Source organism: Kogia breviceps, chromosome 12 (assembly GCF_026419965.1).
Source record: "Kogia breviceps isolate mKogBre1 chromosome 12, mKogBre1 haplotype 1, whole genome shotgun sequence".
Taxonomy (NCBI): domain Eukaryota; kingdom Metazoa; phylum Chordata; class Mammalia; order Artiodactyla; family Physeteridae; genus Kogia; species Kogia breviceps.
In genome coordinates, this window is record NC_081321.1 from 62,490,484 (window position 1) to 62,510,340 (window position 19,857).

The 19,857-nt window shown below is 35.9% G+C and overlaps 1 protein-coding gene across 12 annotated transcripts in view; it reads right to left on the reverse strand.

Annotated features, from left to right (window-relative positions):
• The window catches only part of OSBPL8 (oxysterol binding protein like 8), a 163,869-nt gene that overhangs the window by 25,613 nt on the left and 118,399 nt on the right, over positions 1-19,857 (reverse strand). For all 12 annotated transcript variants that reach the window (XR_010835844.1, XM_059081699.2, XM_067009779.1 and 9 more), the window contains 7 exons: positions 19,608-19,845; positions 18,810-18,994; positions 15,835-15,916; positions 15,444-15,542; positions 13,626-13,722; positions 3,497-3,595; positions 602-699 (listed from right to left, as the gene is read on the reverse strand). Coding sequence is in view for 11 of the 12 variants with exons in the window: in XM_059081699.2 (XP_058937682.1) it covers positions 602-699; positions 3,497-3,595; positions 13,626-13,722; positions 15,444-15,542; positions 15,835-15,916; positions 18,810-18,994; positions 19,608-19,845 (898 nt within the window). In the remaining variant the exon portion in view is untranslated. The remainder of the gene's footprint in view (positions 1-601; positions 700-3,496; positions 3,596-13,625; positions 13,723-15,443; positions 15,543-15,834; positions 15,917-18,809; positions 18,995-19,607; positions 19,846-19,857) is intronic.

Genomic DNA, 19,857 nt, shown 5'->3' on the forward strand with positions numbered 1-19,857 from the left:
ATGACTTACACTTACATGTAAGTGATGACTTACTTGTCCTCAGACATGTGATGAGCCTTCAGATGTTTCCAGGCCCCAACTGTTGAGTCTCTCATAGCCTGAAAGTCTTCCTAACTGTTGCCCCAACCATTATGTAGCAGAGATAAGCCATCCCCAATATGCCCTGTCCAAATTCCTGGCCCACAGGACTCCTAAGGAACAGAACATAGCTGTTTCTAAGCTCATGAGTTTTAGAGTAAATTGTTAGGCAGAAATAGTAAATAATAAAACTGTTAGTGTACACAGCATAGCTCAAGCTGATACATACTTTTCTTGGGGGGTACATACTTTTTGGTATTCTATAAAGCAATGTTTCAATTTACTAAGAAATTTCCATTCATCCTCTTCTTAAATCTATTATAGTGCCAACAGTTTTATTAATTAAAATTAAAAACAACAAATCATGGCTTTCTGTTGATTTGGATCTTCCAAGACTGCCCTTTCATGAATTCTATGCTCTTATATTTAGTTTTTAATTAGAAACTAAATCATGCTTTTTGTTCAATATACATTGTATAGCTCTTCTTTAATTAGATGATACCTCCTATCATTCTCTACTAACCTTTAGTTTGAATTCAAGTATTGCACTGTATCCAGTTTTTTGACATGTAATACTGACTGTTCCTCCAAGCTCCAGTGTCATTGTGCCATAAAGAATTCCTAAAGAAAAAAAATAATTTTGACAAAAGGTTAAAGAGAGAGAGAGAGAGAGACTGGCTAATAACAAGTAGAACTTTATAATCTAATCTTCTAGGAGAAACAAATAATTCAAGAGGATTCTGTCCTACTCAATTACAATCTATAATATACACATAAAGTTGGTTCTGTAGGATTTGAATAGATAACAGTTCATCCACACTACTTCCAGAGTCTATATTTACAAATTAATATTCTCACTAAAATATATTAGTAATCCCAAAATCAATACCCACAACATTTCTGCAGTCATTCATGGACGTGTGCAGAGTGGTGAAATAATTGAGTTGTCCAATGTGCACACTGAAGCTGAAGTCAAACAAGGTGAGACTCTTAACTTCTGGCTTCATTACTCATGTAGTAAACAAGTGTCTTTTCTGCAGTATATTTAGTGCCACATTTTTGTGCTTTTTGTTGGTGATTTTACTATTTACAATGGCCCCCAAATAAGTGCTATCTGGTGTTCCTAAGCACAGAAGGTTGTGATGTACTTTATGGAGAAAATATGTATGTTAAAGCTTGGTTCAGGCATGAGTTACAGTGCTGTTGGCTGTTAGTTCAATGCTAATGAATCAAAGGTATATATGTAATACGGTGTCTTTAAAAAGAAACAAAGTTATGCTTTGATTGGCTGATGAAAATGCCGTGACAAGAGGCTCACAGGAACCTAACCATGTGTTTCCTCTAGGAGCAATAGTTTAGTATTCATTAATTCAGTGTCTGTGGTGACTTTATAGGACATAAGTACTACAAATAACAAGAATCAACTGTATAAGTAAGATAAATTGAAAAATCTCCGTATTTTGGTTCTTGACTAAAAACAGTTGGGGAAATTCTCAGTTTGATGAGTTAAACAGGCTGTGTGTGTGTGTGTATCTGTTCTTGGACTAAACTTTTTTTTTTCCCCAATGTTCATCATTCCCATAGTTTATATATTTTTACTATGTATACATAGAAACCATATAAGCTCATTTTGCACACAATCATACTATACATATCCTTCTCCAATTTGATTTTTAAACTCAACATTTTAGATAGGATTTAAAACTTTTTCAACTTTTTAAATATAATTTTTAAAGGTTACTTTCCATTTACAGTTATTACAAAATCTTGGCTATATTCCCCGTGTTGTACAGTACATACCTGAGCCTTGAGCCTATCTTACCAATAGTTTGTACCTCCTAGTCCTCCACACCTATAATGCACCCCCCCACACTGGTAACCACTATTGTGTTCTCTATATCTGCGAATCTGCTTCTTTTTCTGTTATATTCACTAGTTCATTGTATTTTTTAGATTCCATGTACTGAATATAAGTGATATCATATAGTATTTGTCTTTCTCTGACTTATTTCACTTAGCATAATGCCCTCCAAGTTGGACTAAACTCTTAAGGCAGCCTTTAATATGCAAATGCACAATGTTAATTTTCAAGAGAGGAACGGACTATGCAATGCTTCTCATATTTATTTGGCTATGGAATTCTTATTTTATAAAACAATTTGAGACTAGTGATTTGGAGAACACATCTTAGAAAATACACCAAGGTAGAAAATAATCATTTCTTCATTCACAAGGGTTTATGATCTCTCCTTTTTTCCGTGCAATAAAAACATTGCTATGAAAAAAAATTTTCCCTGTTGCTATTTGGGTATGGCATTAGGTATCTCTCTACATTAAATACCATTTTATTTATTCTAAATTATTTAAAATTTAAAAGTATATTTCTCATCAATTCATTTCATGATTTCAGATATTTCACTTCATGTCTATTTCAAGAACCGCATATGAAGCTCAAAGAATTACCTAGCCTGAGGCCACAAGTTGGCAGTCTTGCACAGTGGATGGGAGTCAACAAGCCTGGAGTTTAGTCTCAGCATTCTTACTAACTAGCTGGTCTGGCTTTAGGTAATATTCTTAACCCTCCTGGTTTTTTCATCTGTGAAATGAGGTCATATTAAATAATTTCTATGTTTTCATGAATCAGTTCCTAAAATAGAGGATAATTACCCTAAAAAGTTATTTTTAAGAAATGGGTTGGAAAGAAGGGTAAAGATAATGACCAAGCTGAGTGTTTAAGATGATGCCATATAGCATAGCAGTGCAGATTACAGAGCTGTGTGATCTCAGGCAAATTAACCTCTTTCTGCCTTATCATCCTCTTTCATAAAACAGGGATAATATTACCTACTTTATAGGGCTGCTGGAATGATTAAATGAGTTTATAAATGTAAAGTGCACAGAATAGTTGGGTGCCTGGCCTGTTTTAAATGATAGTTATTATTTAATACCTTTATCTGTATACTAAATAATGGGGAAAAAGCATAATATATTAATTTTTAACAAACTGCCAAACAAGGATGAGAAAAAATTTTAAAGAACTTGTTACAATGAAAAGCAGTGCATTAAAATTTTAAAAAGGGGTGGTGGTGCAAGAAGATAAAAATCACTTTTGAGGATTCTGAAATAGCGGGCAGTTTCATCAAATTTTACAACTTGCAGATAAGGCAAATGAAATTCCATTATTATAAATCAGCCTCTTCCAAATAAAGTTATGTGTCACAAAAAATCCACTGTGGTGAATTAATTCATCATAGAAATATTCAGCAGATGATAACAGTGATCTCAAGTATCTGTAAACCAAGGACACTTTCAAACAAAAGGCTGACTCCATCAATCTCAAAACATAAATTACAGTCAAATACACTTACTTAAAAAGAAGGTTTTAAAAAAACCTAACTCAGGTATGGAAAATATTTACCTTTACAATGAGCATATGGCATTGTCATTACATAATCTTCACCTCTATTCAAGAAAGTTAACCGTGCTTCTCCTTCTAATATTGCAGATAATGAGTTTCCTGAAATAAATATTGTTTTTTAAGTTTCACAAAAATAATTCAGCCAATTCAAAACAAACAAAACATATTTAGGACACCTCCCAGATATCTACAGTGGAATGTCTTAAAAATGTCTCAGTCTCAATGTGTCTAAACATATATTTGTTGTCTTATACTCAAAACATATTCAATCCATTTTCCTATTCTTACAAAACGAGTACTTTTAAAAGGTACTCGTTATATGTTTGTTGTGTTATTTTACGAGGCTCTTAAAAAAAACCCTTAAACATGTAGAACATGCAGTAAAACACTGTTTCACTGTATAGCTTAATATGCCCTTTTTTGAATAAAACCATTATTTCTTATCTGTAAGACACATTACTTCGTTAAGTCCCAAGCTTTAAGTATGTATAATTGATATAATACTATGGCTAATTTAGAAAAAATTTAAAATATGCATAACCCACCAAAATGCAATTGATGGTAAAATTTCATGGTATTTTCTTCTAGCTTTTCATATATATATAGAAATATATATATATTTCCCCCATTGAGAGCTTTACTGAAGTATAATTTACATACAGTAAGTGACCCATTTTAATGGTGCATTTTGATAGTCTTAGCAATCGTATCCAGTCATGTAACCTCTACCAGCACAATCCCTGCTCCTTGGCAGTCAATCCTTTCCTCCAGCCCAAGAAAACCACTGGTCTGGTTTCTATCACTATAGTTTGGCCTATTTTAGAATTTTGTATAGATGGCATCATAGAATATGTAGTTTATTGTGTCTGATTTCTTTCATTTAGCAAAATATTTTTCAGATTCATCCATGTTATTGTATCATCATTTCATGCCACTTTAACAATACTGAAAAATCTAATGTATGAACATAGTATATATCTCTCCATTTACTTGTCTTCTTTAATTTTCCTCAGCCATGTTTTGTAGTTTTCAGTGCACAGGTCTTATATATCTTTCACTAAATTTACTCTTAAGTATTTTATTTTTATGATACTATTGTAATCAGAGTTGTTTTTTAAATTCCATTCTTCAAGTGTTCATTTCTAGTATATAGAAATACAATTGATTTTTGTATTTTGATCATGTATCCTACAACCTTACGAAATTCACTCATTGGTTCTAGTAGTATGGTGGTATATTTTTGAGGATTTTCTATATAGATCAGGTATATATGTGGTTTAACTTCTTCCTTTCTAATCTGTATGCTTGTCCTTTAACTTGCCTACTGCATTGGCTAGGACTTCTAACAGAATTTCATACAAAAGTGGTGAGAGTGAATATGCTTGCCTTGTACCTGATCTTAAGTAAAAATTATTCTATTTTCAGCATAAGAGTATTAAGTTGGCTATTTATTTTTCATAGATACCTTTAATCGAATCCTAGTTTGTTGAGAGCTTTTATCATGAATGGATATTGAATTTTGTCAAATGCTTTTTCTGAATCTATTAAAATGATGATTTTCCTTTATTCTATCAATATGAACTACACTGATTGATTTTCAGATGATATGCCAACCTTGTATTTGTGAGATAAACCCCACTTGATCATGATATATTATCTTTTAAATATATTGATCATGACATATATCATTTTTAGATATCCAATTATGTGTGTGTATTACCGTTTATATATATTGATTTGTTACTAATTTGTTAAGGATTTTTACAGGTATATTCAAGAAAGATATTGATCTACAGTTTTCTGATAATGTCTGGTTTGGGAATTAGTGTAATGCTGGCCTCATAAAATATCTGAAAAGTGTTTCCTCCTCTTCTATCTTCTGTAAGAAGCTGTACAGAATTGGTATTATTTCTTCCTTAAATATTTACAAGAACTCAAAATACCTGGGCCTGGACTATATCTTTTTTATAATTTTTTAAAAATTAATTTATTTATTTTTGGCTGCATTAAGTCTTCGTTGCTGTGTGTGGGCTTTCTCTAGTTGCAGTGAGCGGGGGCTACTCTTTGTTGCAGTGCATTGGCTTCTCATTACGGCGGCTTCTCTTGTTGCAGAGCATGGGCTCTAGGCGTGCGGGCTTCAGTAGTTGTGGTTCGGGGGCTCTAGAGCACAGGCTCAGTAGTTGTGGGGCACGGGCTTAGCTGCTCCACGGCATGTGGGATCTTCCCAGACCAGGGCTAGAACCCGTGTCCCCTGCATTGGCAGGTGGATTCTTAACCACTGTGCCACCAGGGAACCCCTGGACTATATCTTTGAAGGAAGATTTAAAATTACTAATTCAATTTCTTTCACTGATTTAAGGCTATTATAATTTTACATTTCTTCTTGGATTGGTTTTGGTAATTTGTGTTTTTTAAGGGATTTGCCTGTTTCATCCAAGCTGTCAAATTTATTGTCATAAAATTATCCATAATATTTCCTTATCATCCTTTCAGTGTCTGTAGGACATAGTGATTCTGCTCATTTTATTCCTGATTTGTATTCTTTATTTTGATCAGTCTAAAAGCAAATCTTGGGTTCCCTGATTTTCTCAATTGTTTGTCCACTTTCTACACTGATGTCTGCTCATTATTATTTCCTTTCTTCTACCTACTTGAAATTTGATTAGCTTTTTCTAAGTTCATAGGGTAAAAAGTTAGATCACTGATTTGGTTCTTTCTTTTTTTCTAATTTATATAAATCCCCCTCTAAGCACCCCTTTTGCTGTCTCCCACAAATTTTGATATGCTGTATTTTCATATCATCTAGTCTTAAATATTTTCTAATTTCTCTTGTGATTTCTTCTTTGGCCCATGAATTATTTAGAAGTGTGTTATTTAATTTCTAAATATTTGGCGTTTACCTCGATATCTTGTTATTTATTTCTAATTCTATTTCATTAAGGCTACAGAACATATTCTGTATGATTTCCATCTTTTGAAATTTATGGACAGTTGTTTTATGGTCAAACATGTGATCTATACCAGTGAAAAACCATATGTGTACTTGAACACAATGTGTATTCTGTAACTGTTGCCTGTAATACTCTAGAAATATCAATTAAGGTAAGGTGTTGATAGTGTTTTTCAGGTCTATATGTCTTTGCTTATATTTCATCTAGTTGTTGTATCATCTGCTGAGGAGACAGTGTTAATCTAAATATGATTTTGGAATTGCCTATTTCTCTCCTTAATTCTGTTTTTGCTTCATGTATTTTGAGGTTCTATGATTTGATATACATTTGTGATTATTATGCTTTCCTGATGTACTAAACCTTTTATCATTATAAAATACTCCTTTTTTATCTCTGTTAATACCTTTTGTCTTAAAATTTTATTAATATAGCCACTCAATCATACTTGAACTTAACGTTCACATAGTTTAGCTTTTAATTTTTTCTATCCATATACTTTCAACCTATTTGTGTATTTACACTTAAAGTGGATCTATCCTTGCTGTTTTATTCAATCTGACAATCTGTCTTTAAATTGGATTATTTTGACCATTAACACTGATATAATTACGATGGGTTTTTTAATCTGCCATGTTACTGTGTATTTTGTATTGCTCCTCTCCGATTTTTATTCCTTGATCAAGCTTTCCTGCTACTTTAAAAATAATTTGGATTTTTTTTTAGAATTTCATTTCAATAATCTTTTTTTTTGTGGTACACGGGCCTCTCACTTTTGTGGCCTCTCCCATTGCAGAGCGCAGGCTCCGGACGCGCAGGCTCAGCGGCCATGGCTCACGGGCCCAGCCGCTCCGCGGCATGTGGGATCTTCCCGGACCGGGGCACGAACCCGTGTCCCCTGCATCGGCAGGCGGATTCTCAACCACTGCGCCACCAGGGAAGCCCTCAATAATCTTATTGGCTTTTTACTTATGCTTGTCATTATTGTGTGGATGTGCGTATGCTCATGTGCACACGCACATGCTCTAAAACAGCGTTTCTCAACAGTGGCACTACTGCTATTTTGGGCTGGATAATTCTTTGTTGTGGTGGGTTGTCCTATGCATTGTAGGATATTTAGCAGCATCCCTGGCCTCAACCTACGGGATATACCAATTGGAAAACCAAAATGTCTCTGGCCATTGCCAAGTGTCTCCTGGGCCCCAAAGTTGAGGACCAGTGCTTTAGGGATTACAAATATTTATCTTTAAAATTTCACACGCCACTTACAATTAAATTAACCACTTTTATAAAATATAGAAACTTTGCAATCTGTATGTTCACTCTCCTTTAAGCCTTTATGCTATAGTTATATCTGCATATGCTATAAAATTCACAAGACAATGTTAACATTTTTTGTTTTGAACAGTAATATATATTATAAACAAATTGAGAAGAAAAAGTAAGAAAAACTGTCTTTTGTATTTACTAGATACTTATCATTTCTTACAATCTTCAGTCCATTCTGAGGATCTGAGTTTTTATCTAGTATCATTTACCTTTAGCTTGAAGAACTTCATTTAGCTTTTCTTGTAGTATGACTCTTCTGACAACAAATTCTTTTAGTTTTATTTTATCTGAAAATGACTTTATTCTTGAAGAATATTTTCTTTCAACACTATAGAGATGTTCCATTTTCCTGAGTTCTTCACAGATTCTAATAAGAAGTTGGCCATTACAGAATCATTATTTCCCTGAATGTATTATATTGCTTTTCTCTTTTTGTTTTCAAGATTTGTCTTTGGCTTTAAATAGTTTGAGTACATTGTGTCTTGGCTTAGCCATCTTTTTCTTTTTTTTTTTTTTTCCTAACTACTAGACTGCCAGGAAATTCCCTGTATTGCCTTCTCTAGGACATTGATGGATTCCCACTCCACCAGTTTTCTAGAACTCGAAGTTAAAGAAGTGGGAGTTGGGAACTTCCCTGGTGGTCCAGTGGTTAAGACTGCACTTCCACTACAGGGGGCACACGGGCTCGATCCCTGGTTGGGGAACCAAGATCCTGCATGCATTAGTTTAGCCATCTTAATGTTTATTCTGCTTGGAATTCTTTGAGCATCGTGAATGTGTAAATTTATATCTTTTGTTAAATTTGGAAAACTTTTGCATCAACTCATTTTTTTAAACATCTTTATTGGAGTATAATTGCTTTATAATGTTGTGTTAGTTTGTGCTGTATAACAAAGTGAATCAGCTATACATATACATATATCCCCATATCACCTCCCCGTTGTGTCTCCCTCCCATCCTCCCTATCCCACCCCTCTAGGTGGTCACAAAGTACCGAGCTGATCTCCCTGCGCTATGCAGCTGCTTCCCACTAGCTATCTATTTTACATTTGGTAGTGTATATATGTCCATGCCACTCTCTCACTTCGCCCCAGTTTACCCATCCCCTCCACGTGTCCTCAAGTCCATTCTCTACGTCTGTGTCTTTATTGCTGTTCTGCGCCTAGTTTCTTCAGAACCAATTTTTCTTTTTTTTTTTTAGATTTCATATATATGTGTTAGCATACGGTATTTGTTTTTCTCTTTCTGACTTACTTCACTCTCTATGACAGAATCTAGGTCCATCCACCTCATTACAAATAACTCAATTTCATTTCTTTTTATGATTGAGTAATATTCCATTGTATATATGTGCCACATCTTCTTTATCCATTCATCTGTCGATGGACACTTAGGTTGCTTCCATGTCCTGGCTATTGTAAATAGTGCTGCAATGAACATTGTGGTACATGACTCTTTTTGAATTATGGTTTTCTCAGGGTATATGCCCAGTAGAGGGATTGCTGGGTTGTATGGTAGTTCTGTTTTTAGTTTTTTAAGGAACTTCCATACTGTTCTCCATAGTGGCTGTATCAATTTACATTCCCACCAACAGTGCAAGAGGGTTCCCTTTCTCCACACCCTCTCCAGCATTTATTGTTTGTAGATTTTTTGATGATGGCCATTCTGACTGGTATGAAGTGATACCTCATTGTAGTTTTGATTTGCATTTCTCTAATGATTAGTGATGCTGAGCATCATCAACTCATTTTTTTCCTGTTCCATTTTCTCTCCCCTTTTGGGACTCCAGTAACACATATGTTAGACCATTGGATATTATACAACAGATATCTGAGGCTCTGTTCTTTTTATGTTTGTTTGTTTGTGGTACGCGGACCTCTCACTCTTGTGGCCTCTCCCGTTGTGGAGCACAGGCTCCGGATGCGCAGGCTCAGCGGCCATGGCTCACGGGCCTAGCCGCTCCGCAGCATGTGGGATCTTCCCAGACAGGGGCACGAACCCGTGTGCCCTGCATCGGCAGGCGGACTCTCAACCACTGTGCCACCAGGGAAGCCCTGTTCATTTTTAAAAATAATTTTTCTCTGTGTTTTCCACATTGGATTTCTATTTATCTATTTACAAGTTCACTTATTTTCTTCTCTATCATCTCCACTCTGCTGTAAAGTTAACTCTATGAATTTTTAATTTAAAATACTGAATTTTTCAGTTCTAGAATTTCTATTTAATTTTTGAAATATATCCATTGCTACTTTTCTTCTAAGCTGTACAATTTTTTCATTCACTGTGACCATATTTTCTTTTACTTATTTAAGGGCACTTATTTTAGCCACTTAAAAATCCTTGTGTGGGCCTCCCTGGTGGCGCAGTGGTTGAGAGTCCACCTGCCGATGCAGGGGACACGGGTTCGTGCCCCGGTCTGGGAAGATCCCACATGCCGCGGAGCGGCTGGGCCCGTGAGCCATGGCCGCTGAGCCTGCGCGTCCGGAGCCTGTGCTCCGCAACGGGAGACGCCACAACAGTGAGAGGCCCACGTACAACAACAACAACAAAAAATCCTTGTGTGCTACTTCCAACAGTATATCCTGGGGTTTGTCTCTGTTGATTTTCTTTTCCTTTGAGAATATGTTCCATTTTCCTGGGTCTTTAAGTTAGGTAGTTTTGTATTTGATACTGGACATTATAAATGTTGAGTTGTAGAGACTATGAATTCTATTATTTTTCTCTAATGAAAGTTGTTCTTTTGTCTTAGCATGCAATTATTCGGTTGGACTCAAATTACGAACTTTGGGTTTTTTTTTGGGTGGCAGTTTTGTTCTGGATTTAGCCAGAGAGGTAGGCAGAGAGAATTCAGGATCCCCTCTCTGGCTCTTTTACTTTTCAGGTTCCTGTTCTCTGTCCAGTGGACAAAGTTTCTCCAAATTTAGTGTTTGGTTCCCCAGGTCAGAAAGGCTGCAATGTTTCCACCAGTTTACCCTGCTAACTGTACCTGACCTGAGGCTGAAAGTCACAGAAACGAGGATTCATTCTGTATAATTTCTGTTGTATGACTGTGGACTTCCCACTAAATTGGCCTGCAATTGCTCTCTTTAATGTTTTCACGTATTAATAGCTGCTTTCTGTATTAGGGCCAGATGTCCAGAGGAGAAGGACTTGTCTAGTAGGACCTTATTCAGACATTGTTGATCACATACATTTTTAACACAGTAAAACCACATAGATTTTTGTATCCAACTTTATACATGTATTGGTATACCATAAAATCATTTCTGTCTTATTATATAGTATTCATAACGATACTATATCTTAAAATAACTGAATGTTCTCTTATTTTAAAGGAAATACTTGCTCTTTGTGGGAAAGTTGAAAAATCCAACGATAATTACCCATAATTCCATCATTCAGGTTAATCATGAAATCTTGATATAATTCCTTGCATCTTTTTTTCCTATATATGAATGTATACATGTTTTAAAGCAGAGTTGACTCAGAGCATATATGTACTCTGCTTTTCACTTAGCATTATATCATAAGTCATTTCAAATTTTAGTGCACATTAGAATTACCTGAGGAGATTGTAAAAATGTATATTCTTGGGCTTCCCTGGTGGTGCAGTGGTTAAGAATCTGCCTGCCAATGCAGGGGACAGGGGTTCGAGCCCTGATCCAGGAAGATCCCACATACCGCAGAGCAACTAAGCCCATGCACCACAACTACTGAGCCTGTGCTCTACAGCCCAGGAGCCACAACTACTGAGTCCACGTGCTGCAACTACTAAAGCCCATCTGCCTAGAGTCCGTGCTATGCAACGAGAGGTCACCACAGTGAGAAGCCCACGTGTCACAACAAAGAGTAGCCCCCGCTTGCCACAACTAGAGAAAAGCCCATGCGCAGCAACAAAGACCCAACACAACCAAAAATAAAATAAATAATATAAATACATTTATATTAAAAAAGAATATACTTGAGCCCAGTGATTTTGATTTGGTAAGTCAAAATTGGGATTCAGGATTCCAAAATTTTAACTGATACTCTGATTATGAAACTGATGGTTTATGCATACCATTTGAAAAACAAGAGCAGTTCTCCCAAATGATAATAAATTATTCAACCCATAGCAAAGTGACTAAGTACCTATATTTTATCTGCTCTGCAGAATATCAGAAAGCCATTTACAAATGAATGGTTCTTAGGGCAAAGACTAGTGGTACAAGATCCATAGATCCGAGAAGATAGCCCTTAAAATAGAAAATAATGACATTAAAAACCAGTGATAAATAAACCAAATACTGAGAAAATTTATTGGCTTTTGGGAAGAGAAAGTTGTGATCTTGCTTCACTTCATACACACTGTATACAAAGAAATAAATTTCAGGCAAACTAAAGAGCAGTGAAAACATAAAAATATGAGAACATGTAAGAGAATTATTATAAAGCTGAAGTGAGAAAGGGTTTTCTAATTGTGACATCAAAAGCAAAAACCATCAAGTGAAAAACTGATAATTTAGTACATCAAAATGTCAACAGACTACTTGTTAAGAGGAATATAATCTACCCAGATGTCATTAAATTTAACTTAATTTAGATTCAAGAAAATGAACTAATTCCTAAAACAATATAAACTATCAAACTCTCCTAGCAAGAAGTTTCTATATGGGCTAGTCAATAACCAAAGAAGAAGTGAGGAAGTTACCAAAAAATTGTCCCTACAAAGTTTGAATTTAGTAAATTCTTTCAAATTATAAAGGAACAGATAGTTCTGATATACACAACTGTATGTACTATAACATAGAAGAAAGAAGGCCAGCAGCTGAAGTAATTGCATAAAGTGAGCTATGTACCTGGTATTCAATAAAAATTCTACAAGAGTAGAACTCATATTCACAAAAGCTATTTAAACTATAGTCAGGGTAGGGGCATGGAGGGATGGAGGGTTCAGTGGGGAGGGAATAACCCAAATATACATAACCTTCAGAAGAAAATGATCACCCTCTGAAACAAGCAAAATATAAAACTAGGCAAAAAAATCAAAACCAAAACCCAAACAAAGCAAGCATCAAGGGATGATTTGTTTGTTTGAATTGTCACAGATTTTAGATTAAGGTTTCCTACTGTACATATTTATTTTCCCTTGTACTTAAAAAAGTTTTTGTTAGTATGTTACTTGATCCAAGGTTAAATATCATTACTGACTGACCCTGGACTAAGAATTCTAACTGTATTTGGGTTCTTTCTCCTCTTTTCAAAGACTAAAAAAAAAGATCAACCCCTTAGGTACTTTGAGATGAAACTAAAAGCCTTAATAGAGTTAAAGGCAAAAAAAGCACCAAAAAACAAAACATTATGGCCTAAAATGGTTAGCTGTAGTGGGCAATCATTATTCTGTCTTTTTTTTTTTTTTTGCGGTATGCGGGCCTCTCACTGTTGTGGCCTCTCCCGTTGCGGAGCACAGGCTCCGGACACGCAGGCCTAGCGGCCATGGCTCACGGGCTTAGTTGCTCCGCGGCATGTGGGATCTTCCCGGACCAGGGCACGAACCCGTGTCTCCTGCATCGGCAGGCGGATTCTCAACCACTGCGCCACCAGGGAAGCCCCATTATTCTGTCTTTTGATAAGTGGTGTTTGTGGTAAATTTACACGTACGTGATGAACACTTACATAACATGAGTTATATCTCTATTTATGAATGAGCAAAGAGAAACAACAGAAAAAGAAAGGTCATTATCCAAGTAAAAATGATAAAATGACATAAAAATTCCTTGCTGAAAACAGCCCAAGACACTCTCTGTATAAAAGCTCACCAGGAAATACTACCTCCCAGAAAAGCATATAGATTGAGACATGGGTAAACTCACCATAGAACTTGGACTTAGCCAGGATACTACCACTAAGGCAAAATCCATCTTTTCGGTTACTAACATAAAAGGCAGATATTGGTGGATGATGGGACACCTATTGAATACAGGAAAAATACATTAAAATATAATAATATAAGCATATTATTGTGATATTATCAAAAGTTCAAGTCTTAAAAGCATACTCTAATAATGAATTAAAAGAAACATTTGGTGTAGTAAAATTAAATATTGATGATTGTAGTAACCAATCTCCAAGATGTATCTGAAGGAAACCCACCTCCTGCTATTCACACCATAAGGTGATCTTCTCTTACACTGCAACAAAGTTAGTTTGTGTGGAAGTAATAGTGTATCACTTCTGAAATTAGGTTATAATGTAGCATGTACCTTGTTGTATGTGTGCCTCTCTCTCGAAGATCATTAGCTCTGAAAGGCCAGCTTCTATGTTATGAACAACTCTATGGAGAGGCCCATGTGACAAGGAACTGAGTTCTCTTGTCAAAAGCCATATGATGAGCTTGGAAGCAGAATCCTCCAGCCTAGGTAAGCCTTCAGATGATTGCAAAGCTGGCTGACATCTTGACCTCAACCTCAGGAGAGATCCCCAGCCAGACCACCCAGCTAAACAGTTCTCAGACTCCTGAACATCACTGCATGAGATAATAAATGTTTTTTGTCTTAAGCCATTAAGTTTTGAATTTTTTATATAGCAATGAATAACTAATACAGTGACTATTCTTCATGTAGATTACTGAATAGACTGTAGGAAACTAACAAAAGCTTTAACAAATATTTTAATAATTAATATTGCAAAATGTATACATCATGTTTTCTGAAATGAGACAAAACTAAAATTAAAGGCTTCTCAAGCTTCTCAACTTAGTGAAGAATTATAGTGAACTAAAATACAAGGCAGTATAATCGTTAATTTAAAAAATTTAATACAGATAAGTGGTTTCAATCTGAGGAGTATATCAAAATCTCTTGGGTTCAATCTGAGGAGTATATCAAAATCTCTTGGGAAGAGGAAGGTTTTTCAAATAACACATAGTCTTCTCATCCTCCTTACATTCTGTATATGAAAGGTAAGCAGGTCAGGATTTGTTTAGATGAAGCATAGCTGAGAAGATATAATAGGGTGGGAGAATTAAATTTAAAAATAATGAGGCAAAGGGCTTCCCTGCTGGCGCAGTGGTTGAGAGTCCACCTGCCAATGCAGGGGACACGGGTTCGTGCCCCGGTCCGGGAAGATCCCACATGCCGCGGAGTGGCTGGGCCCGTGAGCCATGGCCGCTGAGCCTGCACGTCCAGAGCCTGTGCTCTGCAACGGGAGAGGCCACAACAGTGAGAGGCCCGCGTACCACAAAAAAAAAAAAAAAAAAAAAAAAAAAAAGAGGCAAAAAAATTGCAATATCAGATTATCTAATTGTGAATCTGTAGAGGGCTTAAAAAGGTATGTAATTTGAGATAAATTTAGAAAGATATGGAGGACCCTGAATATCAGAGAAATGGGTATAAATCTGATTTAGGAACTGGGGAACCACTGAATTATTTGGTCCAAAAAAAGGAGGGGGGGGCAGGGCAATAAAAATAAAGATTTATTTTTTACTGTAGGATTCCATGACTGTAAGAGAGTATGTAGCTTAAGAGTATGGTATTTAGTAGTAGTCAGTACCAAGAGGTTAAAATCTTACCAAATGTTCGCTAATAAGAAAGGTTATAATCAACAGTGAGTTTTCTGAGTTAACATTTTCTATAAAAAAATCTGAATAACTTCCAAATCAGTTTTACTTCTATAACATCCATTTCTAATACCTGTTCAGCAATATAAAAAGTTTTGCTGTTTGTTCTGGGATGAATCCACAAACAACGGAAAGTCTCACCAAGTATAGGATTATAAGGTTTCTTCAGTCCCTAGTAAAAAAACATACAAGTTTCAAATTATAAATATGGAAGATTCAAAGTACTAACTTAAACCAGTCAAGATAAGCTTAACTGTATCATCTGGGAACTATCCTTATAAAATTTCCCAGTAGTGACATGAAATAAAATTAAATGACTTCAATCATAATACAGGTCTAAATAACCAAGTATTTTGCAACTCTGCTAACTGAAAGAGGCCCTGCAATGCAATTATTAATAAATAATCTAAAGATAACATAAAGAATAAAGAACACATATAAGGCTATAGAAAGTAAAACATTACCTTTGGCTTTTTATAGAATCCTGACAAATACCATTTTACTACTTTCTTCAAACGGAAATAAGGATTTTCTTCAAGAGCAGCCCTAAAAAAATGATATATGAAAAAATTTTACAAAATCTATCACAAATTCTCCCTCATATTAATCAAGTCAACAATTGAATATGAGATATGATTGGAAAGCATAATTCATTTTCAAAATAGATGGCAAAAACAACCATATAAATCAGTTTGCAAGAATCATTTTTCATAATCTGGTTACTTTTCTCCCCATTTTTAACCCCATCTTTAGTCTTCAACCTCCCCTATGTGCTACCAACTGATTTCCAGAGTGAACTAACTGTACAAATACAACAGATAATCAAAGAATAATTTCCATTTTAAAACAGGCATTTTCAAAAGCCATGACTCACCTGTCCCCTTGCCCTTCTGCTAATACTATGAACATTGCAAAACACTGATTGTGTTTTTCAGGTGAATTCTGAGTTTATATATATACATATATGTATATATGGCAATTTATTTATATTACTCCCTTCAAGTATGTCTGAAGGTCCAATGTGGTGATTTTTGAGGATGAAGTGTGAGATGGAAGAGGCTAGGTCTAGGCTCGCCTACAACTGTGCCAAGTTGAAAATACCGAACTTTTTGGGAGTCAACATCCCTTTGATTGCTCTCTTCTTTTCTTGGTTTAAATTCTCTTACTGCACAATTTATTTACAGTTTTACATGTATGTAGAATGCACAGTTCAAAAATCAAAGCAATATAAAGAAGTATACAGTCTTGCTATTGGCCCATCTCTCCATACTCTTCCTACTTAACCTCCCATAGGCAACGTTTTTTTTTAGCTGCTTCTTTATTTTTGGTCACACCACGTGGCATATGGGATCTTAGTGCCCCGACCAGGGATCAACCAGGGATCTAACCCATGCCCCACGCAGTGGAAGCGCAGAGTATTAACCACTGGACTGCCAGGGAAGTCCCTAGTTGCTTCTTTTTATATAGTTTTCTTGAAGTATAAAGAAGCAAATATAAATATATAGTCTTTTTTTTTTTCTTTTTTTTTTTTGGCCGTGTTGGGTCTTCATTGTGGTGAGTGGGCTTCTCGGTGCAATGGCTTCTCTTGTTGTGGACCTGGGCTTTAAGCGCGTGGGCTTCAGTAGCTGCAGCATGGGGGCTCAGTAGTTGTGGCTCGTGGGCTCTTGAGCACAGGCTCAGTAGTTGTGGCTCACAGGCTTAGTCGCTCTGCGGCATGTGGGATCTTCCTGGACCAGGGATCGAACCTGTATCCTCTGCACTGGCAGACTGCTTCTTAACCACTGTGCCACCAGGAAGTCCCAAATATGTAGTCTTTTTCTTAAATAAAAAGGGGAACAAACTAAATGTACACACACACACACACACACACACACACACACACACACACACACACACACTCCTGAAGATCCCTCCAAATCAGTTTATTGAGTTTTTCCTTAGTGTGGATGTACCATACATTACTTAACTAGTCAACTGTGGCTGGACACTTGAGTTATCTAACCTTTTGCTGTTCCAAACCCCGCTGCAACAATTTTGTATATATGTCATTTTGTACATGTGGAGTTGTATCTGTAGGAGATATTCCCAGAAGCAGGATTACTGGATCAAAGGACTGAATGCATTTATAATTTTGGTAGATACTGCCAGATGCCTTTCTAATGCACTGTGCTAGTTTGTATGACCCAGCATCAGTCTATGAGTGCCACAAAACCTTGGCAACAGTGTGTGCTGCCAGAACTGCAATCTTTCAATTTGGGAAAATGGTCATCTCTCAAGATCTTACTGTGATTCACAGGAACCTGCCTCATATTCTGAGGGAAATACATTTCTAGATAGATAAAAGAAAGCAGAACTGGGGTATAAAAGCATCTAGAATTTTGGTCAAAGTGATGGATGGAAAATAGATCTTATTATGGTTTGAATTTGCACTTTTCTTATTTTAAGTGAAGTTTACATGTTTAAGAACTATTTTTATTACTTCATTTTTAAACTGCTTGGTCATTTCCTCCACTCCTTTCTCTATTAGGTTATTGATCATTTTCATTCACTAAGAATTTATTTTCATTCACTAAAATAAAAAGAGCCCTTTTTATTTTAGGGAGCTTAACACTTCATTTATGACTTAATTTGCAAAAATCTCCCACAGTTTATGAATTATTCTTTGAATCAGTTTGTTTTTTCTTTTTTTTTGCAATGTTCATTAATGCAACTAATAGACTAATAATGTGACGAATAAACTGAATACAGGTGTTAATGCAGAATCTAAAAACCAGGTCTCAGGGCCAGAACCTAGTATCTTAGAAAACACAGCGCCTTGAAACTGCTGCTGGAATGGGGGTAGCAAGTGAAACCTGGAAAAGTATGATTGCCCAAGAAACTGCTGTAGGCAGCTCCTCCTCCACCTCCTTTATGCCTGCCTTCTTCAGAATCACTCCCAGGATCAGCTGGCAGGAAGAAAAGCAAAGGTGAGAGTGGGGATTTATGTCATGTGCCAGCAGTTAGTAGGATGTTCTAGTTGTGATAAGCTGCACATGCCTCACTGCATGCAGAGAGGATAAGCACAAACGAAAGCAGAAGCCCCAGGACAGGACCTGAAGGAGGACTTAGGTGGGGGAGAACCAAGAATGCCAACCAGCTCTCCCTGTGTTAGGTCAATGCACAGGTCAGGGAGCCTGTGATGGCAGTGCTGTCAAGGCAGGAGCAGAATTCCTGTGTTCCTCAAGCGTGTGATTTCTCCATTTGACCTCATAAATGGAAACATTACAGAAAAGTATTAAACCTGCTTCTTATTAAGGTCAGCTATAGAAGTGGTGGAGAAGAGAGAGTGGTATCTCATTTGAGCCTGACTTTGGTACAGCATTACCACTGAAATCAGCACTCTGAAAAAACTGGAAAACCATGAAGTATCTTTTATTTTAAGAAATGAGAATTTACTTACTCAGATAGGAAATCTGCATGATAGTAGTAATCTGAAAGTTTATCCAGGAAAGAACGGGGTTCCAAAATAAATGTAGGCAGAACCACCCTGGATAGGTCCATGCCAGGACGGACTTGTTTCAGTAGTGTCCAGATAAGGCTTTTGTTTTCTTCTGACACAGTTTCTGTTTGAGAAGCCTCACCTGCCTTTAGCAATTAACAAAAAATACTGAAATACTATATTTATTTCAGACACATAAATATGTAGATAAGATAGCTAATACTGAAGATATGAATATTCTCTAAGACTATTCCAAGCAATCTTAAAATGTGAAAATAACCCATTAGGTAATAAGTCAACACCTATAAAATTTAGTAAAAGGGTAGTCGCAAGAAACACTAAATAAAATGAATGATATATACAAAGAATCCATTACAAAAAGCATTATACTCTATTATTTTATACTATGTTTACTCTATGCATTAGCAATAACAAGAAAGTCATAAATTCATGTTTCCCTACAATTTACTTTGTACCTGGCAATAACATCAAGGAGTATCTTATTTCAAAAGCAAACCTGAAGAAGATGTAAACTCTAAATTTAATAGAATATATTGGTATTTGTGTGAGTAGATGTGTTTAATTGTTTATAAATCTTGATATATTCATATGTATGCAACTTTTAAAATAAAATAGGTATTATATAAATACTATTCTCTTTCAGGAAAATAAGCAATAGGTCATACAAATATCTTCAGTTTCATCTGTAAATTTCCAAGAATTAGAAAACCAAAATCTCTAAAAATCACAGACTGTTACCTCTCCAAGTTCTTCATGGCTCTGTTCAGTGTAGGTAGTCTCCTTTAAAGGCTCAACAGGCTCAGGTTCAATGTATGAGTCATCTTGCCTTTCTGATGTATCTGTGTCACTTTCTTCACTTTTCCCCATCACCTCATTGTCAGACTCATCATGCTCTTGATCATTTTCTTTATCAGATTTATCAGAATACATATCTTGGTCCTTAAAATGCTGTCGTTCAATTTCACTATCATTTAACCTTAAGAGAAAG